A 26,112-nucleotide genomic window follows, 5' to 3' on the forward strand; every position below is an offset into this window, starting at 1 on the left:
AATCTATTGAAAGCCTACCTTGTATTTGGTGCCATGGTGGGTTCTGGCAGGGCTGCAGGGGGAGGGTTTAGGGTATTGGAGAGGGTGGAGCACACTGCCCACTGCCAGGGAGCTCAGTCTCAGCGGGGAAAAGTAAATGCTGACGTGCTTTGCTACTGGTTTAAAATAAAGGAAGTAGGGCCACGTGGGTGGCTCAATTGGTGCATCCGACTCTTGATTTCAGCTCAGGGCATGATCTCAGGGTTGTGAGACGGAGCCCCTGTGGCGGGCTCCACACTGGAGTGGAGCCTGCTTAGGATTTTCTCTCTCCCTCTGCCGCCACCCAAAGTATATAAAATAAAGGAAGTAACCTCAAGTTTGATTGTTCTACTCTGAATTTGCCTTTCTAGTATATTCCTAGGTCCTTCGTATGAAATACCAGATATGTTTGTGTTTGAAAGTCCAGTACTACAGTGTATATTCAGTTAGTATAAGTTAAAAGAATAATTTTCAAAACAAATGACATGTAATATTTTTGTCTTCAGGGCTCTGGAACTTCATCCATTCTCAATCAAGCCTCTTCTTCGTCGAGCAGTGGCCTATGAAACTTTAGAGCAGTATCAGAAAGCTTATGTGGATTATAAAACAGTGTTGCAAATAGACTGCAGAATCCAGCTAGCAAATGACAGTATTAACAGGTAAGCCAGCCTGAGGCGGTGCCTGAGGTCTAGTTGTTTTCTACTGGAATTACGTGTTTTTCTTCCTCTTCTCCAAGAACGGTGTCAGAGTGTAGACATGTCCTCAGTTACTTACTTTGCATGCATGATTTTCACTCCCATCAAAACCAAACAGTTCTCTCTCTCTCTAACTTAATTTCTAACTGTCCTATAATCCATTTTGAGTTGTCCTCTAACACCTTTATATTTGTTTCCTGGTCCATTAATTACTGTTCAGTAAATTTTTTTTTTCTTAAGCTCAGCGTATAGATCCTCTTTGCTGTTGTGAATGCACAGAACTTAATTTTAGTATTTGTAAATATCTGTGGCGTTAGGAAAGTGTTTCCAGTGATGATGTAAATCACTAGTAATTCTAGCACAAGATCCAAAAATGTAGTGAAAACTGCCATATCGAATCTTCTTCTCCTACAGGGTTTGCACATGCTCAGTGCACCACCTCTGTCAGTGGAAGCGTAACTGTTGTTTCTCCTCAGGAGAGTGGATGTTTTCATGAGCCTGCTAGATTTTGTGTTATATGCCCTTTAAATAGACACTCATCTAGGATGAGTATTAATTTATCATGGTGAAATAGCAAAAATTTGGATCTAATTTATGTTATGACCTATTTACCCCCTGAGTGAGCATGGGAAGGTAAGAATTTCCAGACTTCATAAATTGCTTTCAGGTGAGATTAAAAAATGACGAGTTGGATAATATTTCTAGTTATGTATACTATTTTCTGATCCCATTTGTCCAGAGTATAGCTTCTTATGTGCGTTACACTGTGCCCCGTGTTGGTCTGGCCTGGCCTGCCCTGCGCCCCCCCCCCGCCCTGCAAAAAGACAGAAAGCAGCAAAATAACAATCTCTGTATTTAAGCAAACCAGAATATAGCCAGGGGGAAAAACATAAGACAGATTATCCCCACCGGTGGAAATATATTAGTAAGGTGGGGAAATCACAGAGAGGCCAGGCCCCTTTGGTCTGTGTAGGTTTCATTTGTGGGAGAGCAAGCGCCTGAGGTGGTCTTTGAAGAGCAATGATAGGAGGAGACCTTGAGCAAAATTGTACAAGATGAGAATGGCATGTTTTAGATTAATTCATTTCATAAAATCATGCCTTACCTCCCCACATGGTCCCACCGCACTTTGGAGAAGACCGTTGGAAAGATCTGTGTGTAGAGCGAACAGCCATTTCCTGGAGTGTCCACTCGTCACGTGGAACCTGTCTGATCCCAGCCTAACTGGAAGAAAGGGATATGCATTGGCAATTGGACCTGGGGCCAGATCAAGCCTTGGGCATTCACAGCCTCCTTGCTCTTGAGCTTGAAAATCGGGCAGCGTCACCTGGGAGGTCTCAACCATTTGCCCTGTGGCACAGCTGCCTTGCTGAAATGTCATCTGCTGCCTCCTCATATGTGCCCGGAGGCTCTTTTCCCCTTTTTTTAATTTTTAAAAAAATTTTTTTTTATTTTTTTAAAGATTTTATTTATTTATTTAAGACAGAGAATGAGAGAGAGCACATGAGAGGGGTTAGGGTCAGAGGGAGAAGCAGACTCCCTGCCGAGCAGGGAGCCCGATGTGGGACTCGATCCCGGGACTCCAGGATCATGACCTGAGCCGAAGGCAGCCGCTTAACCAACTGAGCCACCCAGGCGCCCTCTTTTCCCCTTTTTTGCCCAGTTAGTTCCTTCCTGTCCTTTAGGAGAGGACCTCCTTCCTCTAGGAAATGACTTTCCCTGATAGACCCAGCTCCACCCCACCATACATGTATTTTAGGCGCCCTTCCCACTTCCCCCAGAACACCGTGCCCTCTATTATTACCCAGCTTCCATATCGTTTGTAAATTCTCTGTCCCTTTTTGTAAAATTATTTTTCTCTCATTCTATTGGAAGTTCCTTGAGGTCAGGAATTGGGTTTTATCTGTCTGTGTGGTTGAAGTACCTCTTAACAGCAGATTCACTCAGTAAGATGTGTTGAATGAATTCATTCTCCAACAGAGAGCACAGTTCACTCCTGTGGTCGGCTTTTAATTTGCCCATCCTCTGTCCCCGGTCATCTCCAAGGTAGTTGGGCAAGCGGGATCTTCTCCCAGAGCTCGGCTTCCTGTGAGACAAAGTAGGAAGACAGCCGAATTAGCCGACAGAGAGGAAGGGCCTGTTGGAAGGTGTTGGAAAGTGGGTTCATAGTGATGGGCCGGAAGGTTTGACGGGAGAAATAGTTATCTGAGAGGCTGTGATTACTCCTCTTTCTGAACCTTGTGCACTATATATTTTGAAAAAATTGAAGTAAAATTCATGGAACATAAAATTGTCTTTTAAAGTATGCAGTTGAGTGGCCTTTAGTACATGCACACTTGTACAATCCACCACCTCTCTCTAGTTCCAGAACATTTATCATCCCCAAAGGAAACCTTGTCCCTATTAAGCAGCCACGCATTCTCCCTTCTCTCAGCCCCTGGCAACCACTCATCTGCTTTCTGTCTTGTCGGTTTACCTGTTCTGGATGGTCCCTGTAAATGGAATCCTAGAGTATGTGCCTTTTGTGTTTGGCTTTTTTCACCTAGTGTGACGTTTTTAAGGTTCATGTTGTAGAATATGTGAGTGCTTCCTTTCTTTTTATAGCTGAATAGCATTCCATTGTATGGCATAGCATGTTTTGTTTATCCATTCATCAGGTGATGGACACTGTGGTGGTTTCCATCTTTGGGCTATTGGGAATAGTCTGCTGTGGGCATTCGTGTGCAAGTGTTTGCACACCTGTTTTCACTTCCTCTTGGAGTATACCTAGGAGTGGAATCGCTGGGTCATGTGGGAATTCTGTGTTTAGCTTTTTGAGGATTGCGTTATACTTTTTATGTGTATTCATGAAGGTTCGTTTATGCAGATTGACTTTTAAGATTCATTCCCTTTTTAATCGAATGTTTCTTAGTGATACTTTATAAGAAGATGAGGGGGCTTTGTCTGGTTTGGCCATATATATTTTTCTGTGAAATACCCATTTTTTAAATTTCACTGTTCCTTTTCACAAATCCCATATTTATGTTTGTTTTTCCATGTGAACAACAGCAGCTTTTTTTTTTTTTTTTAATTTAAACCTCTGTGTTTATATTTTGTTTCTGTCTTCCATTAACCATGTTCCTCTTTTCCTCTCCAGGAATCTTATATGTTAAATTTCCCTGCATTTACTTATTTACTCCCTGGCAACACATCATCTCTTTTCAGCTGCTTCTTCCTTCCTCTCTGCTGGTAATACAAGTTTTGCTTGAAAATTCTCTTTTCTAAAGCTTTTTTTTTCCTTCTGTAGTTGTGGGTGGTCTTACATTATTTTTTAAAGTTATTTTCTTTACACTAAGATATGTGATATTTGGTTCGCATAACCAAAGATCACTATTGAAATTTCGGTTTAAGAAACTGTAAGAAAAAGTATGTGGATTGTGTTTGTCTCTGTATAAATAGAAAACTATGCACACAAGAAGTACTATTGAGTTAGCTAACTTGAATGCATTCTACTAATTACCTGTAAATCCTCTCATCTTGGGACACACCTTTTTAAAATCAGTTTCATTTCAAAGACATAGCTCAGTTTTGTTTTTAAACGTAAATATGATATTTTGTATGTTTAAAATGATGACAAAGTGATGATGGGGATGTTAATCTGAACTTTGTGATGGCCATTAGTAAACATCAATAGTATAAGGGCCCTCCTATTGGACTCCAGTATCCTGTCCTTTCATCTTTATGCATATGAAAACACAGCAAGTGAATAACATTAAAGACAAAAAAAAAAAAAGGCAAGGTAAGAGTATCTTAGCCATATGTAAATGCTTAAAGGAAAAACAATATTCCACATGATAGCTTGCCCTCATCAGTTTTAGCAGCTGGTCTTGTACACCTCTCTTTGGTGTATAGTTTGGGCATAGAAATTCTCAGGTGTTTTTGATTATTCTCAAGAGTAATGCATTATCAATTTAGTAATTATATTAAATGTTATGCGGGACATTTCTTCTAGGCCTCCTAAATTTTACCTTTATATTTCGCTTTTTATTGCATATACATTGAAAAAATTTTTAGACCTTCATTTTTTCTTTTGATACAGAAAGGATCTAAAGTTAACATAATTTTGGGCAACTTTTAAAAGTCCTTTTAAAGACAGTTTATGGGGACAGCAGATAGCTCAAGACTGTGTTTTCTATAGAGAAGTACACAAACGCAGTGTTGTAAATCTTACTGTTGATTTGAGCTTCGGTGATATAAAAAACAAATGGCATGATTAAAAGAGAAAACTCATTTTTTTTTAGAATAACAAGAATTTTGATGAATCTGGACGGACCAAGCTGGCGGGAGAGGTTGTCCCCCATTCCTGCTGTGCCCACATCTGCGCATTTGCGAGCTTGGCAGCCTGTGGCAGAGACGCCCCCCAGCCAAGGGGGGGATTCCTGCAGCCGGCCCCAGCCCGGCAGCACAGGTGGGCGAAGCCTACACACCCTTCTTTTCAAGGTTACCTTGAGCTGCGTGTCTGTTTTCACAGGAAAGCAGAAGGATAAGGGCGTTAACTCAGGCATCAGACCCAGGTTTAAGACCCTGTTCGCCCTCTTTCTAACTAGAGTCTTAAGAAGTTGCTTCCCACATCCAGTGTCCTAGTGTGTATGAAAGGGGGGAATATGAATAACTGTCTTGTGGCGTTGTTCTCAGGAATAAATGGAGAGATGCATACAAAATACTTAATAAAGGTTTAGTTAGCATTCATAAGAAAAAGAAGTAGCATGTAGTTCTCTTTTTTTTTTTTTTTAAAGATTTTATTTATTTATTTGAGAGAGAGAATGAGAGACAGAGAGCATGAGAGGGAGGAGGGTCAGAGGGAGAAGCAGACTCCCCGCTGAGCAGGGAGCCCGATGCGGGACTCGATCCCGGGACTCCAGGATCATGACCTGAGCCGAAGGCAGTCGCTCAACCAACTGAGCCACCCAGGCGCCCGCATGTAGTTCTCTCTTAACACCTGCATGTCGCAGGGCTTAAAGTAATAAGATTGGTGTGTTTGAAATAATAGAACAAAGTAAAATGCTACAACGTAAATATCTAGCAGGTATTTCTTTCTGCCTTATATCATAGTTATTAACATACCTGCATTCCCATAGTACCTACCTCATTACTTTGTGCAGAGTGTTTAATAAATGGGACTTCACTCTTGCTTTCTGCTAAAAGCCACTTCAGGCCCCATTTCTCCTGCCTGCTTAGGAACTCCATGTGTGTCCCTGGTTGACCCTCATCTTGTAGACACCCTGAGATTCCTGAGTCGTGATGTGGCTTCTGTTAGACCCTCATCCTCTTCATTGACTAGAAGGGAGATGCAGGGAACACCTACTTTGATTTGGAAAGTCTTGGAGATCTCTGGTTTTCTAGCGTTGGCTGTTACTGGAGTCTCGCACAAAGCATTTGCTCAGTAAAGGGTGGTCGTTTATTAACAAAGAGCATATACTGACTATACTGTAGATCTGTGTTAGTTAATCATGAGCACAAGTATAATCAGCTCTTCATATTTATGTGATTATTAGAATAGATACCAAAGGTTTAAAAACAATGGGGGAAGAAAAGCTTAAAGTTTTTCAGCAAATTGGGCAGGGAGGAATCCCTGTAATACTTTGTTTTAGGTCTTACATATAGCAGGATGTATGGGGAGTGTCATTTGGCCCCATTGTGTGGTCTTTTGAAACATGAAACATTAGAAATAAATTTAATTTCAGGATTTTTATTTTATATCCAGTTACTTAGGTAGACTTATTACATAGATTCAAAACTTCAGGTTTTCATACTTTATGTGTGATAGAAAACTTTGGTTGCAAGTACAGAAAATCTACTAACTTAAACTGTAAGGAATATTTTGGTTCATGTAACTGAAAGCTCATCAGGGCTCAGGTGCTGACTGAAAATAATAGAACTGTGGTGGTTTTAGGCTTCCTGGGTGCAGGTATCAGTGTCCCAAGAGAGAGAGACACCATTGCTTTGGGTAGCATTAATTTAAAAATGAGAAAATATGTTACCCTGAAAGCCCTGGCTTTTTTATCCTGTTACTTTCTTGACTCACATTTTATTGGTACTTACTCTAATGGGTCATGTGCCCATTCCTGAGCCAGTCTCTACGATGAGGACATGCCGTGCCCCGATTGGCTTAGCTATAAGCCTGTGTTCCTGATCAGTGGGGTCAGCTTCCTCTGAACGCCTGGGTTGAGTAGGAGAGGAGTGATAGCTGAGTGGACATCAGGGCACCCTGAGGAAGGGGAAAGGATCCTAAGCAGAGTCGGCCATGATCACTGCAAGATAGCACAGGTAATGGTAATAGTTGGGACTCTCTCACTGCAGGTAACAGAAAACCCAGCCTTTTATGGCTTAAGTGAAAAAGGTTGTTTATTGGCTCCTATCATGGAAACGTCCACAGGTAGAGTAGCTGCAGGGATGGCTAGTTTCAGGACTCATAGATTCTTCTTCAGCTCTCTATCTTGGCCTCTTTCTTGCTCTTTTCACCCTATCTTAGAAATATAGACTCTCCCCTTGTATCACCAGATGGCTGGATAGCTCCTCTCTTCCTCCTCATATTCCACGAGAAAGAGCAAGCATTACCAGAAGCTGCCATAAAAAATCTTTGTAGCTTATTGGCTCTCATAGGCCCATCCCTGACGAGTTAGATTATTGTGGCCAGGAAAGTATGATGTGCTGATAGTAACACAAAAATTACTCCAAAAGGTTGGGCTAGGGTAGGTCTTGCTTTACCTAAACTGCAGGACAGAGCGCGGGGGAGGTGTGGTTTTCCAAGGAAATGGGGTACTGGACAAATGTCCACCTCAGGCTTGAACAGGTTTGTGCATTTTTCATGAAATAGTTACTAAACCAAACACTGTAGATGTTTGTATCTCCAGTAGAGAAGACATATCGGTATGGATAAAATGATGTCATTATTTATGTTTTATTTTCTAATTTGAAAAAAATGTCATAATTGTATAATTTTTACTTACAGCCAATTTGTCTTTTTAATTTGTATACAAAGTTTCATTCCACTTTGACTTTAGCTCTGCATGGTGTGTGGTCAGGTTAATTTGCAATAGAATATCTGCTTACAGGTATACTGAAGATTTTGTAGAGGTGCTTATATGAATCCTTCCTCTTTTTCCCCCCCCCGCCTTGGGGGGTGTCCCATAGATGAAAAAATGTTTAAAACCCTTAAAGAAGAAGGAAATCAATGTGTAAAGGACAAAAACTATAAAGATGCCCTTAGTAAATACAGTGAATGCTTAAAGATTAACAACAAGGAATGTGCCATTTATACAAACAGGCAAGTTCTTTGTAACTTTACGTATTTATGTTAATTTTTTTTTTGGGGGGGGGATTAAAAAGTATAGACCGATTAATTGCCAAAGTTTTTTCTCCATCGTTTGGAGAATTTATATAGCATATTGTCCTAAGTGTTTTTCAAAGGGGCGGGGGCCATAGGCGTTCCAGAGAGACTGACAGCATGCGGTGTGGCGGGCTGAGGGTCCCCGTGGGCTGCCCTTGCTTCCCCTTCCTGGCCGCCCAGCTCCCTGTGCCCAACCAGGCCCGTGCGTGGTCGGCCCTGTAGGAGCAGGACTCAGCTGTCTTTCTGACGCGTTTCCTAAGTGTCCTTTCTCTCTTGGAGTCCTAAGGGAGGGTACCAGCATCCTTCAGTGTGTAGCAGGAATGGGCAGATTGTTCTGGAAAGCTGCTGAGAGGCAGTCTTTACCACATGATGGTAAAAGATTGCTATCTAGACTCCGGTGATGTGGGGATTTTCAGGAATAGGTAGAGTCTGGGGTGACAAGAAGAGTGAGGATAGTTCCTAAAGAACAGGGACTCCCAGCACACGTTTTCTTAGCTATTTCAGATGAATTCTTTTTACTCCGACCTCTCACTGCTTTGTTTTTGTGCATGTTTTCCTCTGTTGGCAACCATTTTGTCAAAAACGTTGTCACTAACTCCACCAGGTAGTGTTCTCCCCTTCTGCTCAGCCTCTGCGGTCCGTGGTATGGGCGGTTGCTCAGTTGGGCCTGAAACCGCCTCGCCCTTTGATGTCAGTACAGGGGGCTCACTGGGCAGCTCTCCTCTCCTCCCTCCACAGGCCTTCCTTCCCCTGCCCTTCTCGGGGTTCTGAAGGCGCAGATCCCTTTTTCACCCTGCATGCTCTCTGAGCCAGTCCATCTTCTCCCCAGTCCCCCTACCACCTTTCAGGTGTGCCCGCCGCCCTGTCCATCTCCCTCTGGGCTCCAGACCCGAGTACTCCACTCCTGTCTGCACTCCTGACTGACGCCTCCCTCTCCCGGGCTGTCTGCAAACTGGGATGTCCCCCTTCCAAATTCCTCTTTGGTGGGAGCCTTTCTCTCCGACCTCACTGTCACCCCTGTCCTGGGCCACCACTGACTCCTCCTAGATGTTTGCAGCACCCTCCATACTACCCTGCATGTCTTCTTCCCTCTTGTCTCCTTCTCCAAGGTTGCAACTCGAGCTATCTTTCTAAAACCTGGTGAACATGTTAGCCCTATTTGAGAACCCATTGGTGGACCTCCATGGAGCTCAGGAGAAAGCTCAGCCTCCTTGCCATGATTTATGGGACCCTTCACCATCTGGCCTGGCCTCCCTTCTAGCTCATCCCTGCACCCAGCCATATGGCGCTTTTCTTAGCGCATCAAGAGCACTGTGTGCTCGCTCGCTCGCTCTCTCTCTCTCTCACTGTGAGACTCTGCTCTTGCTGGGCCCCTGGCCACCACTCTCCCCTCCTACATCTTAACTCTTGGCCCAGTGCCTTTGCACTGGATAATTCTCACCTCATGGTCTGGGCTTCAACTTAAATGTAACTTCTTCTGGGAAGTCTTCCCTGACTACTCCTGCCCTTGCCTCAGCCCCGCCAGATTCCGTGACATTCTCAGCTGTGTGCTCCCAGAGAGAGCATCCTGTTTAGATTATACTGTGTTTGCTTGTTTTAAGTGTCTCTCTCTTCCACTAGACTGTAGCCTCCTTGAGGGGCCCAGACTGTATTTTGTTTGCAGTTGTATCCCCAATGCCATGATTACATGCATTGCAAGAAAACGCCATGATTGGAGATATGTTGTCTTCGCTGTTCATAATACCTCGTTCCTTTCATACTTACGTTACACCAGAGCGCTCTGTTACTTGAAGCTGCGCCAGTTTGAAGAGGCAAAGCAGGACTGTGATCGGGCACTGCAGATCGATGACGGGAGTGTGAAAGCGCACTATAGACGAGCTCTGGCTCATAAAGGACTCAAGGTGAGGACATCTTCAGTTGTTGTTTTTTTATAGAATTTTTTTATTTATTCATTTGAGACAGAGACACAGAGCAGGAGCAGTGGGGAGGGGCAGAGAGAGAGGGAGAAGCAGACTCCCCACTGAGCAGGGAGCCCAATGTGGGGCTCGATCCCAGGACCTGGAGATCATGACCCGAGCCGAAGGCAGACGCTCAACCATCTGAGCCACCCAGGTGCCCCGGAACTCTTCATTTTAATATGTAAATTGCAGCTCTGAAAACAGCATGTGGTTTTTATGAACATAAATCCTCGGATCATGGAAAGGGAATGAGATTATCCTGGGATTTAATCCTGCTTCTGTGCTAACCAGTCCTGAAACCTGGGAATGGGCCTCAGATTTCCCCTACCTTTAATGTGGAGCTAGATAATTTCTAAGATTCCTTCCAGCTCAAAAATTAGGATTTATTTGCTGATTTTCTAAGGAATTTTATTAGTTATCATAGGTCCACTTTAAGGGACAGGAAGGTTTGCTACTGAATCACTGAAGGCAACCAGCAATGCCGCTGGATTCCTCCACCAAACGATTGGGGTTGTCTGTGGGGTGGGAGGAAGGCGTCGGAACGGAAGATTAATTCACCCAGGGGAAGTTGGTAGAGACATATCAGAGATTGGGAAGCTGATGGTGATTTGGGCTTTAAACTGGCTGGTTGGTTATCAGTGTGAGACTGTGGAGTGATGTTCTTCTCTAAGAAAACCACACCGTTATTTTCAAAGTATTGTATAATTTACACTTTTCTTTAGACTGAGTCTTCTGTGGAAATACTTTAATGAATGTTCATGTTTGTAGAAAGTAACATCAGAAGGACAAATTAGAACATACTGGGCTGTGGCATTTTTTGAAATTGTATTTCTTTTTTTTTTTTTTTAAAGATTTTATTTATTTTTATTTGAGAGAGAGAGAATGAGAGAGAGGGAGTACATGAGAGGGGGGAGGGTCAGAGGGAGAAGCAGACTCCCCGCCGAGCAGGGAGCCCGATGCGGGACTCGATCCAGGGACTCCAGGATCATGACCTGAGCCGAAGGCAGTCGCTTAACCAACTGAGCCACCCAGGTGCCCCTGAAATTGTATTTCTTAAAAACCAATTTGTTTTAGGGCCTAATACAATGAAATTCACACATTGTAAGCCTACAGGTCATTGACTTTAAGTTGAGATATGATTGACATATAACATTGTATTAGTTCTGAGTGTATAACATAATGATTCGATTTGCAAAATGATCACCACAGTAAGTCTAGTTAGCATCCCATCAGCACACATCATTACCATTTTTTTTTCCTGTAATGGGAACTTTTAAAGATCTACTCTTGTAGCAATTTTCAGATACACAGTACAGTGTTAAAACTGTCGTCACCATGCGGTCCGTTATATGTATCTGCATGACTTATTTTTTAACTGGACGTTTGTACCTTTTGACAAACCGTGTCACCCACTCCCCACTCCCCGCCTTGCCTCTGACAACCACCAGTTTGTTTTTATATCTGTGAATTCAGTTTTCTGTTTTTTTCTAGATTTCACGTACAAGTGAAGTCATACGGTAATTGCCTTTCTCTGTTTGCCTTATTTCACTTAGCATATGTCCCTGAGGTCCACCCATGTTGCTGGCAGATGGCAGGGATTTCCTTTTGTTGGAATAATATTCCATAGTGTAGCTATATCACATTTTCTCTGTCCGTTCATTCAGTAACGGACACTTAGGTTGTTTCCATGTCTTGGCCGTTGTAAATATTGTTGCAGTAAACATGGGGGTATGGTATCTTTTAGATTTAGCGTTTCCATTTCCTTCAGATAAATACCCAGAGGTGGGATTGCTGGATCATATGGTTGTTCTAGTTTTAGTTTTTTTTAAGGAGCCTCCGTGCTGCTTTCTGTAATATTCCCACCGCCAGCGCACAAGGGTTCCCCTTTTCCCACGTCCTCAGTAACACCTGTTGTTTCTTGTGTTGTTGAGTTTAGCCATTCTGACAGGTGTGAGGTGATAGCTCATTGTGGCTTTGATTTGCGTTTCCCCGATGATGAGTGATGTTGAGCATCTTCTTATGTACCTGTTGCCCATCTGTATGTCTTCTTTGGAGAAATGTCTGTTCAGTTCTTCTGCCCTTTTATTAACCAGATTCTTTTTTTGATATTGAGTTGTTTATGTATTTTGGATATTAACCACTTATTAGATATGTGATTTGCAAATATTTTCTCCTACTTGGTAGTTTTTTCATTTTGTTTCCTTCACTGTGCAGAAGAAGCTTTTTAGTTTGGTGTAGTCCCAGTTGTTTACTGTGATTTTGTTACCTTTGCTTTTGGTGTCAAATCCGAAACCCAAGACCAGTGTCAAGGAGCTTTACTGGCTTTGTTTTCTTCTAGGAGTTTTATGGTTTCAAGTCTTATGTTCAAATTTAATCCACTTTGTGTTGATATTTGTGGATAGTATAAGATAGTGGTCCAGTTTTCCCGGCACCATTTATTGAAGACTGTCCTTTCCCCAGTGAGAATTCTTGGCTCCTTTGTCATAAATTAGTTGGCCGTATATGCATGGATTTATTTCTGGGCTCTCTATTCTGTTTTATTGATCTCTGTGTCTGTTTTTATGCCAATACCGTACTGTTTTGATTACTGGAGTTTTGTAAATATAGTTTGAAATCAGGAATTGTGATGCCTCCGCTTTGTTCCTTTTCAAGATTGCTTTGGCTATTTGGGGTGTTACCAGGTTCATATAAGTTTTAGGATTGCTTGTTTTATTTCTGTGAAAAATGCCATTGGAATTTTAAATAGGTACTGCATTGAATCTGTAGATTGCTTCGAGTAGTGTAAACATTTTAACAATATTAATTTTTTCCACCCAGGAGCACAAACTGTCTTCCCATTTATTTCTGTCGTCTTCAGTTTCTTTCATCAGTGTCTTATAGTTTTCACTATACTATGTACAAATCTTTCACCTTCTTGGTTAAGTTTATTCCTAGATACTTTATTCCTTTTGATGCAATTGTAAGTAGAATTGTTTTCTTAATTTAATTGTTGATTTTTGAATAATGCATATCCCCATGTAGCCACCACTCCAATCAAGGTAAATGATCAGAAAGTTCCCTGTGCCCATTCCCCTCCTTCCACGCCCACCCCCAGGCAGCCATTCATCTAGTTTCTATCATTGTAGATTAGTTTTCCTTCTTTTTGGCAGTAACATAAGTATAATCATATAGAATGTACTGTATTCTTTGGCTTTTTTTTTTTTTTTGCTCAGCAGAGCGTCTGAGAGTCATCCATATTGTGTGAATATCAGGAATTGTTTCTTTTTATTACTGAGTTTTATTACTGAATATACTACAACTTTTTTCTTTTTTTCTTTTTTTTTTTTTTTTTACATATTCACCAGTTAATTACATTTAGATGTTTTCCCTCTGGGGTTGTTAAGAATAAAACTGTTGGAGCACCTGGGTGGCTCAGTCGTTAAGCGTCTGCCTTCGGCTCAGGTCGTGGTCTCGGGGTCCTGGGATTGAGCCCTGCATTGAGCTCCCTGCTCAGCGGGAAGCCTGCTTCTCCCTCTCCTACTCCCCCTGCTTGTGTTCTCTCTCTTGCTGTCTCTCTCTCTGTCAGATAAATAAAGTCTTAAAAAAAAAAAGAATAAAACTGTTATAATTATTCCTTCCCACATTTTTTATGAACTTGTACATGAACTGGTACAGCGAGAGGCCAGGTGCAGATGGGAATGGGGATGGAGAGAGATGGTCAGATTATGAAGGGCCTGGGAGCCTTTCTCTGGTGGATAGGCTTGATCCTGAAGGTGGTGGGATCCCCTTAGGGTCAAGGGGGGCATGATGGATCAGATTTGGCAGCAGCGTCAAAGCTGGATCACCGGGGGCCCAGCACGGAGTAGGGAGATTGGTTAGAAGCTGCCAAGGTAAGAAGCAGTTTCCTGAAGGAAGGTAACGAATAGCGGAGGGAAGAGAGAAGGTCTATTTGCCGGGACTTCCGTAACAAAGTACCACACGTCGTGGCTTAAAGAGAAATACATTTTCGTAACGGTTCTCAGAGTTCTTAATCTTAAGTTGTCAGCCGGGATGGCTCTTTCTGAGGACTGTGAGGGAAGGATGTGCTCTAGGCCCCTCTCCTTGGCTTGTGGATGGCTGTCTCCTCCCCGTGTCTTCAGTTTGGCTTCTCTCTGTATATGTGTGTCTGCCAGTTCCCTCTTTTTATAAGGACACTAGTCCTACTGGATTAGGGCCCACCCTAATGACCTGATGTTAACTTGGTTACCTCTTTAAAGAACCTGTCTCCAAATACGGTCACATTCTGAAGTGCTGTGGTTAAGACTCCAACAGGGGAATTTTCAGGGGGACACGGTTTAGCCCATAGCAGAAAGTGAGGGGTTAATTCCAGGGCGTTTGAAGGTAAACATCCTGAGCAGTAACATGTAGGGGGGAAGGAGCAGAGGGGGTGCCTCTCAGCTTCCTGGCTTGGGGATTGAGTGGTGCAGTATGATAATGGAGGGTATTCAGGAGGAGGGAGAGGTTTGAGCGGGGAGAGGGATAGTTCAGTTTGACCTTATTGAGTTTGAGGTGATTTTTTTAGTTCCATGCCCATCACTGACAGGGCAATATCTAAAAATATATTCTGTAAAACCGGGGTTTTGTTGGGAGAGGGCAGTCACGCTTCTACCTAGTATAGCAAATGAGTCCAAGCTGTGCGCACTGAGCGCTCAGGCTTTTGTGTTTCTAGATCCTGGATCCACCGAGGTGGTGGTCGAGCCGCATCCGTGCAGCTGCTGTGGCAGGACCCCTAGGCCGGTGGGGCCGTGCCGTGCCTGCCCCCCTTCTCCCGCCCAGTGTGTTCTCAAGGATATTGTGAAGGACACAGATCGAGAGCCAGGCGACGAGGTACATCGGGCCAGGGCCAGAAGGGTCCCGAGCACAGCAGCCTCTGTCCGCGTGGGGCTTGCCGTGCACCGCCTGCCTGCATGTGGTGCATGGGGTGCATCTGCCGCCGGCCCGGAAGCCCCCCGTGTGACCCGACCCGCTCCCCCCACTCCTTTTTTTGTTAGCAACACACTCATCCGTAAACCTCACGTAAAGATTTCTTGGCTGGTGTGTGGCACCATGAGGTAACAGAGGCTTCTTCACAATTTACTCCGCTTTTTCTGAGTTTAATGGATTCGGGCACATGAGGGTAGACATGCATGACGACTCATAGTTTGCGTATGTCCAGACTCTAAAAGCACCTTTACCTCAGACTGGCTGCCTGATTCTTTGAACCTGTTTTTCTCACATAAAGGCAGAAGGTGGACCTAATGAAAGACTTTTTATACTTCTTTGGAATGAATTCTAGAAATTGTATTACGCGGAAAGATAATCCCAAATTTGAGTAATCCTAGCCCACTAGGTTATGAGGCCGGCAAGTTGTGTTTCTGGTTTGAGTTCTTGTAGCTTCCATTTATATATCCTATAATTTTGAGTTATGTGCCAAGCAGATTTAATTTCAAGATCTTCAAAGGCGCCAGCTGCTTATCAAATGCTTCAGAACTCACACCCGGATCCACTTCCTTAGTGTGTCTGTAAGGAGAAGTTGGCACAGAGGCTTGCGGGGAGCAGGTGCCCTACCTGTGGTTACCAGCTGAGTGCTCTGCTTTCTTAGATCTTTTGTTTTCTAGATGCCTTTAACTGTGTGCGCGCACGCGCCAGTTTTGAAAATTATAGGGCTGTCACTCAGAATCTCTTTTCTTCCAAGTTTTTATTTGAATTCCGGTTAACCTACAGCGCAGTACTAGTTTTGGGTATAGAATTCAGTGATTCAGCACTTCCATGCAACCCCCGCTGCTCATCTCAAGTGTCCTCCTCAGTCCCCGTCACCTACCTAACGCCCCCACCTCCCCTCTGGTAACCAGTTCTCTGTAGTTAAGAGCCTGTTTCTTGGTTCGCCTCTCCTTTGTCCCCCCTGTGTTCAATTGTTTTGTTAAGTTTCACATGTGAGTGAAACCCTGTGGTATTTTGTTTCAGAATTTCTTTCTCTTACTGAGTGCCAAGTCTGTGGGTCACAGTGGTGAAGAGCCCATGGTTTGCCTGAGGGAATGTGCAGCCCATTTAAGTGGGGATGCTGTAAGGCTACAAATACCAAACAGTCATATAATTGTTACTACATTTTAAGTACATCTATTAATACTGTAATTATACTTTTTTCTTTAAGGCCCTAATGCAGCAATTAGCAACTTTTAATGTCCTCCTCTTTGCCGGAGCCACACTCTCCTCTGTGTAGGCCCTGCTCTTCCCTCCACTGTGTGCCTGTTTCCCTTCAGGGCTTGTGTTCCCTGACAAGTGTATCAAAAGGAGACTCCTTCCCCCTCATTAGTATCCAGAGAAAACCTTGGCTTTCTTAATTGCATTAGTGATAGTCCGTACTTTATTCATTCATTTACTTTTTAAAAATTGTTTCCCTTCCTAAGACAGAGGCTTCCATAGGGGCCAGGGCTGCCTGACCATTCTTGGGATCTGGCAGATGGGCTCCTCCCTCTTCCTGCTCTCTTGTCTCTCTTTACATTTGCTTGCCCCTGTTGTAACTCTTTATCAAAGTGTTATTTCATGTTTTCTTAGGTCTTCTCCAACCAGACAGATCGCTCTTTAGGCACAGCTTTTTTTTTTTTTTTAAGATTTTACTTATTTATTTGACAGAGAGACAGCGAGAGAGGGAACACAAGCAGGGGGAGCGGGAGAGGGAGAGAAGCAGGCTCCCCGCTGAGCAGGGAGCCCGATGCGGGGCTCGATCCCAGGACCCTGGGACCATGACCTGAGCCGAAGGCAGACGCTTAACGACTGAGCCACCCAGGCGCCCCTAGGCACAGATTTTTCTTAAATACAAAACAAAACACATATTGTTTCCAGTGGTGTGGGACTTCTTCCATTTCCGAGGCCATAGCTCACAAATCTGTTTTCAGGCTTCTCACTGGGATTCCATAGCTGTGTTCTCATTTGCTTGGTGGGCATTGCTGCCTTGATCGTCCCAAGGATTCTCTCGATGCCTCAGTTTCCTTATCTTTAAAATGCGGACAGCAGTTAGTATGTGTAGGGCTACTGAGAGTAAACTAATACTTTCAAAATGCAGAGAGAGTGGTTAAGAGTTAGCAGTTATTACTACCTCAACTTGTCTGCTGCCCCATTCCTTGCCTTTCAGTATGGTTCCCAGCAGGAACACTTCGGACTGGAATACAGTGTTACTTGTTTTTCTATAGCAGGTTTCAATTGCACTGTTGTGACCCAGTGGTATGTGATTTGTTACTAATAGAACAGTGTATTATGGTTTGTAAATAATTTACCTTTTTTACTGAATGAGAGCAGATTTATGTTAATCTCTTTAAACAGGTCACTTTTGCTCTAGTGTAATACTGGGTGGAGGGGGGAGGGGAGGGATGTGGCCTCACAGCGAGCCCCCCAGGAACGCCACATAACCACTAGCCTGTCTTACCTGGGCCTCAGCCTCCGCCTCCAGTGCATGCGCTTATTGGTAGGTCATGAATACTTAGGGAGGTTACACATCATTGGAATTCTTTGCCTCCTTACAGAATTAATTTTGGTTTAATGAAAACATTGGTCTAGTTCTAGAATGGCCTGTCACATCAGACTGTGATTTTGTGGTATCTTGTCTCTACTACCAGATTCTTTGCTATGTTTTGTTAAGCTTAGATTCCTTTTCCCTCACCCCCTCCCAATGTATTGTTTGACTCTGTGGAAGAATAAATGTTGCTGCTAGCCTATTTGAAGAGCATACCACTTTGAAGGGTTTTATGGTGCAGGATATTATGTGACAAGTGACATTGGATAGCCCTTTACATAGGCTTAAAGTATTCCTTATTAATTCATTTATACTTGGTACGGCCTTGGTGAAAACCAGAGTAGACTACTGAAGCTTTTGTTATCCTTAAAGATGAGAAAACTGAAACTCAAAGATTAAGTAGGATTTTGTTCCAGTTTCTTAATTAGTAGGTGCTAACATGAGGATGTTTGTTCTTCCATTCACTCACTCAGCAGACGACAAATGCCTGCTATACACCAGGGACTGGGAAGGTTGTGGTGACCCCGAATTGAACTTGAGTCTTCCAACTCCAGATTCCCTGCCTTTTCTTTTCTGGTGGATGTTCTGTGTTATGGGTGTTAATATTTTAGTTCAAGACTACTGTATGGGCCTGACGTTATCATCAGGGTACTGAAGGGAACCCCTGTACACGTTCCACGCTACTCAGCTTATTCTCACTCCCACTTGAGCTAATCTGTGCCCTGTTTTTATTTATGAAAATTATTTTCTCTGCTTTCTACTTTCAGGATTATCAGAAAAGTTTGAACGATCTCAATAAAGTTCTCCAACTAGATTCAAGTATTGTTGAGGCAAAGATGGAACTGGAAGAGGTAACCAGATTCCTTAACATTAAGGACAATACGACATTATTCAACAAAGAAAAGGAGAGAAGGAAAATTGAGATTCAAGAGGTATTTGATTATCTTAAGGACTCTCTGGGGGATTTTATATTGGATTCTAAAGTCAGATTCAGGGGCACCTGGGTGGCTCAGTCGTTAAGCGTCTGCCTTCGGCTCAGGTCATGATCCCAGGGTCCTGGGATCGGGCCCTGCATTGGGCTCCCTGCTCGGCGGGAGGCCTGCTTCTCCCTCTCCCACTCCCCCTGCTTGTGTTCCCTCTCTCACTGTCTTTCTCTGTCAAATAAATAAAATCTTTATTTTTTTTAAGTCAGATTCTTATGAGTTCTACAAAAATGTTTTAAATTTTTTTATTTTAATCTCCAGTGAAGAAATTTCAACCAGTTACAGAGACAAAACTTTTCCTTTGCCATAATTAGCCATTGTATTGCGCAGCTTGGGTCCATGGAGGATATTGGGATTCTGCATTACTGCAATTCCTCCTTTCTCTGCATTCCACCCCTCCCCCCCCCACACCCGCCTACAGTTTACATTGTTTCCACCCCAGAGTGCTCTGGGGGCCTGTGGTCATTGAACTTTGCTTCAGGGTAGACCCGGAGAATCCTGATAGGACTGATTCAAATTTCAGTGGCCTTCCCATACCCCGTAGGGATTTTTTAGATGATTTAGGCCTTTTTAGCACTCTGAAACAAGACTGGCCTCATCAGAGATCTTGGACTACTCCTGAATCAAACTCCGTGTCTTGTGCTCCAGCTTTTTGCTTTGCCTTTAGTGAAGAATGTCAGCTCATGGGGCACCTGGGTTACTTAGTGGGTTAAGTGTCTTGACTCTTGATTTCAGCTCAGGTCACAATCTCATGGTTGTGAGATCAAGCCCTGCTTTGGGCTTCTGAGCTGATGTGGAGTCATGGAGCCTGCTTAGGATTCTCTCTCTCCCTCTGCTCCTCACGGCCCCCCCGCCAATGTGTGTGCACGCACGCGTACAAGCTCTTGTAAAAAAAAAAAAAAAAAAAAAAAGCTCTTGAATTCTTGTGTATTCATGAATGGTGATATGACTCCATTTATCACCTTATATTTCCATTATAGAGTAAAAGGCAAAAAGTGAGAGAAACCAGAAGTATTTTTCCTCTAAGGAGGGAAGAAAAGTATGTCTTAAGTTCATGTCTTTGTTAAATATAAGAAAATAAGTGTAAAATTTATCATGAAAAAGAGTTTTTTTTCTTTTTTTTTAAGATTTTATTTCTTTGACAGAGAGAGAGACACAGCGAGAGAGGGAACACAAGCGGGGGAGTGGGAGAGGGAGAAGCAGGCTTCCCGCCGAGCAGGAAGCCTGATGTGGGACTCGATCTCAGGACCCTGGGATCATGACCTGAGCCGAAGGCAGACGCTTAACCGACTGAGCCACCCAGGCGCCCTGAGATAAAGTTGTTATAGGTCGTCTTTCATGGAAAACTATAAAAAATTTTAATACTTTCATGAAGGGATATTTAAAACTTCCTAAAAAGAATAGATTTTACTATTATAAATTACACTTTTCACTTAGAATTTGACTAAAATATAGCCTACTAGTGTTTTCCAGTTCCTTCCCATTTTAATAAACGTAGCTTGGGATGTGGGCAGTGGCTGTTACGTCACAGTATCATTTTTTTCCCTCATGAAGGTGAGCGAAGGCCAGGAGGAAGAGCCTGGAAGGACCTCGGAGGAGCTCTCCACTGACTGCCCTGCCTCTGAGAACGGGGACACAACCAGCGGGCTACCAGAATACGATGAAAAACTACCTATCACCAAGCCTAACAACGCCTATGAGTTTGGTCAGGTTATAAACGCTATCAGTATGCGGAACGATAAACAAGCCTGTGCACACCTTTTAACCATCACTGAACCGAAAGATTTGCCAATGTTGTTGAGTAACAAACTTGAAGGGGATACATTCCTTCTCCTCATTCAGTCTCTGAAAAATAATCTTGGTAAAGATCCCTCATTGGTGTATCAGCATCTTTTATATCTAAGTAAAGTAGAAAGGTTCATGGTAAGTGGAAAAATGACTTAATAGAGATTTTCTTCCACGGTTTCTGTAACTTTAAAATGTTCATTTTTTCTTAATTAAGCTAATACAGTTTTTCTCTTTCTTCCAGATGATGTTGACACTAATTAGCAAGGGCCAAAAGGAGCAAATTGAACAGCTCTTTGATGACCTCTCAGACACACCAAACAAACATTTTACTTTAGAAGACGTACAGGCCCTAAAAAGGAAGTATGAGCTTTAAGTAAGACTATGGTTAGATTTCTTCCATGCATGTATGTTTTCCAGTAACGCTAGTGGGATGGTATTGTAATAGAGTTGCATGGATAAAACCTGGTTTAGAAAAGATCCTTTGGTCTGGACTATAAAATATTTTACTTATTTTTATACATAGAACATGTATATTCTACAATATTCTTATTAGTTGTAAATATTTTCTTACGTACCAAGAGCTAACATCTTTATATTTAATAAGTATATTTCGAACTTGTTTAAAGTACATTTTAATTTATATTATACATTTTCTTTTAATTACTCACTTGTTAAAAATTTGAGTTAAATTACATTTCTTTGGGCTCTGAAGGATTCCTCTAAAGTTTGATAGAAATGTATTTCTTTAAAAATCATTAACAATGATTATTATATCACCTTTATTTCCTGCTATGATATATATAAATCCCATTTTATACTACTTGTGGATTACAGTCTGCTTGGGTGAAATGCAACACTTAAGTCTTCTGAGATGATTATTAAATAAATTGTGATTATTAATTCAAGAGCTATAAGAGGAACTTATTTTTTCTTACATGGAAACATTAAAAACAAAAATTGGCAAAAATTTTTACTACTTTTTCTAGATTTTAAAAAGCTCCTGTCCCGTATATATTGCTTATGTAAATAATAACGAAACCACCACTGTATAAAAGCAAACTAAGCCTCCGTTTTGTCACCTCCACATTTTCCCCAATGTTTAAATGTTCCTTTTCCTTTTCCTTTAAGCATGACCATATTTATTCCCTTAATGGAAAGTGAGGAAATCTAACCATATTGAAAGCTCCTTTGTTAATTGGGTCAAAGTAAAAGTATTTCTTACAATAAAACATTTAGGTCTGTATCAATGTACTGTCATTTATTCCTATAGTTGTTAGAGTCAATTCTCTTTTTCTGGAGCATTCTTTAGGTATCACTTTCATTATTTCCATATTCATTATCTAATCTTTTAGAATTACAGAATTTTAAAAAATCATTGTGGGTAAATGATACCTTTCAAACTCTGACATTTTTCTTTTTAACTGTTCTTTGTTCATTCATGAAAATCTGTGACTCGAGTCTTCAGGCAAACAAAAGTTTTCTCCTTTTGAATGTTAGTAAACTCCAGAGACATCACAAGGAAACCTTTTTTGTTGACAGTTACATACCCAGCACCTGGCTGCACGGGGCTAAGCCGTCTGGCAGTGGTGGGCCTCTCCAGAGAAGGTAGAAAGTAGTGAGTGCCCAGCTATGCCAGTTGTTGGGTCACGGCTGGAGAAATCCATTTGTCTCCAGCAGCAGCCTGGGTACCAAAGTGGACCTGCAGGATTTTGAAGGGGAGGGAAGAGAGGGGAAGGAAGCAGGTAAGAATATCAAAGGGCATTAGAAGAAAGAATGCAGTTCCTGCTGACTGCTTCAAGCAGTCTGCCCATATACCTCTGAGAGTATCCCACTCAAGATTGCTCCACGGGGTCCACAGCACCCCCAAAACCCCAAGTGCCAAATGTACACCAGCTCCCACTATGTGGCTGGATCCCTGTGCATGCTCATGATGGGGCAGTGAGAACAGGTCCGGTGATGAGAGTGCTCTCAGAAAAATGGACCAGGGTCCCTGGGCAAGGGAGAAATCACCAACTGAAGCTGTGGAGCTATGGCACCACCTTCTGGAAAACAGGTTTCCAGCAGCCAGCCTGGTGAGTTACAAGAAAAGATGGAAGAGTTTTAAGAATTCTGCCACTAGAGGGAGCAGGAAGAGTGGAGCAGCTTTGCCCATTCAAAAGTCGAGGAAACCTGATGTAGCAACACCGGAGAGCAGCACTCCATCGGAAGGCAACCAGTAAAGGCTCAGGGGGTGTCTGCTACTTGAAATGTGAAAAACAGCAATGCAAAAACACAAACATGAAAATCAACTATTTCACCCCCAAAAGATCTCAGTAATTCAACAGTTGAGCTCAAAGACATAGAATACTGCAATCTAGCTGATAAAGAATTCAGAATAACTGTTCTGAAGAACACAACTAGCTACAAGAAAACTCAACACAATGATATTAGGAAGGAAAATACATAACTTTTTTTTTTAAAGATTTTAGAGAGTGTGCATGAGCAGAGGTCAGGGAGCAGAGGGCAAGGGGAAGCAGACTCCTCACTGATGGTGGAGCCCGAAGCAGGGCTTGATCCCAGGACCCTGAGATCATGACCTGAGTTGAAACCAAGAAATGCTCAACCAACTAAGCCACCCAGGTGTCCCAAACAAAAGAATAATTTATCAGGGGCACCTGGGTGGCTCAGTCGTTAAGCGTCTGCCTTCGGCTCAGGTCATGATCCCAGGGTCCTGGGATCAAGCCCCGTGTCGGGCTCCCTGCTCAGCGGGGAGCCTGCTTCTCCCTCTCCCACTCCCCCTGCTTGTGTTCCCTCTCTCGCTGTGTCTCTCTATGTCAAATAAATAAATAAAATCTTTTAAAAAAAATAATTTATCAGATGAAAAACACAAAAGAACCAAATTCTGGAGTTGAATTCAGTGAATGAGACTACAATAGAGAGCCTTTGTAATAGAATAGAGCAGATGAAAGACAATAAATGACTTAGAGGATAGGACTTTTGAAATAATCCACAATCCAGAAGAGGGAGAAGGGGGCGGAAAGTTTATTTTAAAAATAACTGAAAGCTCCCCTAAACCTGGGGAAAGATTTGGACATCCAAATTCACAAAGTTCATAGATCACCCTATTATCTCAATGTGGAAACACCTTCTCCCAGACACGTTACAAGGAAACTACCAAAATCAGAGAATCCTAGAGGCAGCCAGGGGTAAAAAAAGAGTGTAACTTACAAAGGAACCCCCATTAGGCTCTCAGATTTCTCAGCAAAAAAAGGCCCTATAGGCCGGGAGAGAGTGGAATGACATATTCAAAGTGTCAAAAAATAAAAACTGCCAGCCGGAGTTAAAAAGACTTGCCCAACAGACAAAAGCTACGGGAATTTATCACCACTAGGTCTGCCTTGCAAGAAATGCTGAAAGGAGTTCTTCAAGCTGAATTAAAAGATGCTAATCAGTGACATGAAAACATCTTTATACTGGTAAAGGTGAAAAATACTCAAATTTATAAAACTCTAATTCTATAATAGGATAGTATATTAGCCACTTAACTATACAGTATAAAGATTAAAGGAAGAGTATTAAAAATAACTTGCTACTGTAATTTGCTAACAGTACGCAATATAAAAAGATGAATTGTGATAAAAATGTAGGAGTAAAAGTGTAGAGCCTTTAATAGGCAAGTGAAGATCAGCTGCTATCAGCATAAAATGGACTATCTCATGTATGAAATGTTTTAGGTAAGCCTCATGTTAATCACAAAGCAAAAATCTAGATTGACAAAAGATTAAAAAAAGGAAACATATACATGGGGTATACCCACCATGGAAAATCACAAAGGTGAAACAGAAACAAGAAGGAAAGAGGAATCAGATGGCAGTTGTAAATCCCTACATATCAATAATTACGCTAAATGTAAATTGAATTCACCAATCAAAAGGCACAAAGTGGCTGGATAAAAAAAAGTAAGACCCAACTATATGCTTCACACAAGAGACTCACTTCAGCTTTAAGAACACACACAGGCTCAAAGTAAAAGGATGTAAGAAGAAATGACATGCAAATGAAAACCAGAAGAGCAGGGATAGCCATACTTAACATTAGACAAAACAAACTTTAAGCCAAAAATGGTAACAAGAGACAAAGAAGATCATTATATAATGATAAAAGTCGTTATATCTGAAGGTCAGTTCAGATATAATAAAGATCAGTACAGCAAGAAGATATAACAATCATAAATATGTATGCATTCAACATTGGAGCACTAAACCGATGAAACAAATATTAACAAACCTGAATGGAGAAATAAGACCAGAGAATAACAGCAGAGGACTTTAATACTTACAGCAATGGATAAGTCATCCAGACAGAAAATAAGGGAATGTTGGAATTGAACCATACTTTGGACCAAATGGACCTAACTGACATATAGAACATTCCATCCAATACCAACAATATATTATTCCCAAGTACACAAGGAACATTCTCCAGGATAGATTATATGAAAGGACACAAAACAAGTCTTAGCAAATTTAAGAAGACTGAAATCATACCAACCATCTTTTCTGACCACAATGGTATGAAACTACAAATCAACAAGAGGAAAGCTGGAAAATCTATATGTGGAAATTCAACAATACTTGTGAACAACCAATGGGTCAAAGAAGAAATTAAAAGGGAAATAAAATTTATCAAATGAAAATGGAAACATACCAAACCTATGCAAAAGCAGTTCTGAGAGGGAAGTTTATAATGATAAATGCATATATTAAGAAGTCAGATCTCAAACGGTCTGACTTTATACCTAAAGAACTATAAAAAGAACAAACTAAGCTCAAAGTTAGCAGAAGGAAGGAAATAAGGATCAGAGAAGAAATAAATGAAATAGAGACCAGAAAAAAAAATAGAAAAGATCAACAAAGCAACTTTTTTCAAAAAGATAAATGAAATTAACAAGACTGTTCACTAGACTAAGAGAAGATTCAAAATCAGAAGTGAAAGAGGAGACATTACAGAAATAAGGATCATAAGAGCCTACCATGAATAGTTACATTCTAACAAATTAGATACCTTCGAAGAAATCTATGAATTCCTAGAAACAGAACTCACCAAGACTGAATCAGGAAGAAATAGAAAATCTGAACAGAACAGTAAGAGACTGAATCAGTAATCAAAAACCTTTCCTAAGACAGAAAACTGCAGGACCAGATGGCTTCACTGGCAGATTCTACCAAACATTTGAAGAAGAGTTAGCAATCCTGAAACTCCTCCAAAAAATAGAGGAGGGAACACTTCCAGGCTGTTTCTATGAAACCAGCATTACCTTGCTATCAAAGCCAGATAAGGACCTACATGTAAAGCTAAAGACTTATAACTCTGATGAATATAGATATACTCAACAGTGAAAAATCAAAAGCTTTTCCTCTAAGATTAGGAACAAGACAAGGATGCCCACTCTCATCACTCTTAATACAAATGTTGGAGATCCTAGCTAGGACAATTGGGCAAGATAAAGAAATAAAAGGCATCCAAATTGAATAGGAAGAAGTAAAAAAATTTTTTTAAAGATTTTATTTATTTGAGAGAGAGTGTGTGAGCACGAGCAGGGTGAGAGGCAAAGGGACAAGCAGACTCCCTGCTGAGCAGGGAGCCTAATGTGGGGCTCCATCCCGGGACTTCGGGATCATGACCTGAGCTGAAGGCAGATGCTTAATCAACTGAGCCACTTAAGTGCCCTGGAAGAAGTAAAATTCTTGTTGCAGATGATATTTTATATAGAGAAAATCCCAAAGATTCAATTAAAAAATTGTTGGAACTAATC

The 26,112-nt window shown here is 41.9% G+C and overlaps 1 protein-coding gene and 1 long non-coding RNA gene across 2 annotated transcripts in view; one reads left to right on the plus strand and one right to left on the minus strand.

The window, feature by feature from the left end:
- The window catches only part of SPAG1 (sperm associated antigen 1), a 70,106-nt gene extending 48,545 nt beyond the window's left edge, over positions 1–21,561 (plus strand). Inside the window, exons 13-19 of the mRNA XM_081817074.1 lie at positions 525–677; positions 4,994–5,160; positions 7,887–8,019; positions 9,857–9,983; positions 18,315–18,479; positions 20,085–20,453; positions 20,560–21,561. Coding sequence (XP_081673200.1) covers positions 525–677; positions 4,994–5,160; positions 7,887–8,019; positions 9,857–9,983; positions 18,315–18,479; positions 20,085–20,453; positions 20,560–20,691 — 1,246 coding nt within the window. The 3' untranslated portion in view covers positions 20,692–21,561. The remainder of the gene's footprint in view (positions 1–524; positions 678–4,993; positions 5,161–7,886; positions 8,020–9,856; positions 9,984–18,314; positions 18,480–20,084; positions 20,454–20,559) is intronic.
- LOC145721060 (uncharacterized) lies at positions 16,562–20,423 on the minus strand. Its single transcript, XR_014144534.1, has 2 exons — positions 20,289–20,423; positions 16,562–17,031 (listed from the first exon to the last, which is right to left on the minus strand). It is a non-coding gene; the product is annotated as an uncharacterized LOC145721060 (long non-coding RNA).
- Positions 21,562–26,112: the final 4,551 nt, after the last annotated feature.

The sequence above is a fragment of the Leptonychotes weddellii genome, chromosome 4 (assembly GCF_054177405.1).
Source record: "Leptonychotes weddellii isolate Sample4059 chromosome 4, ASM5417740v2, whole genome shotgun sequence".
NCBI classification, from domain to species: Eukaryota; Metazoa; Chordata; class Mammalia; order Carnivora; family Phocidae; genus Leptonychotes; species Leptonychotes weddellii.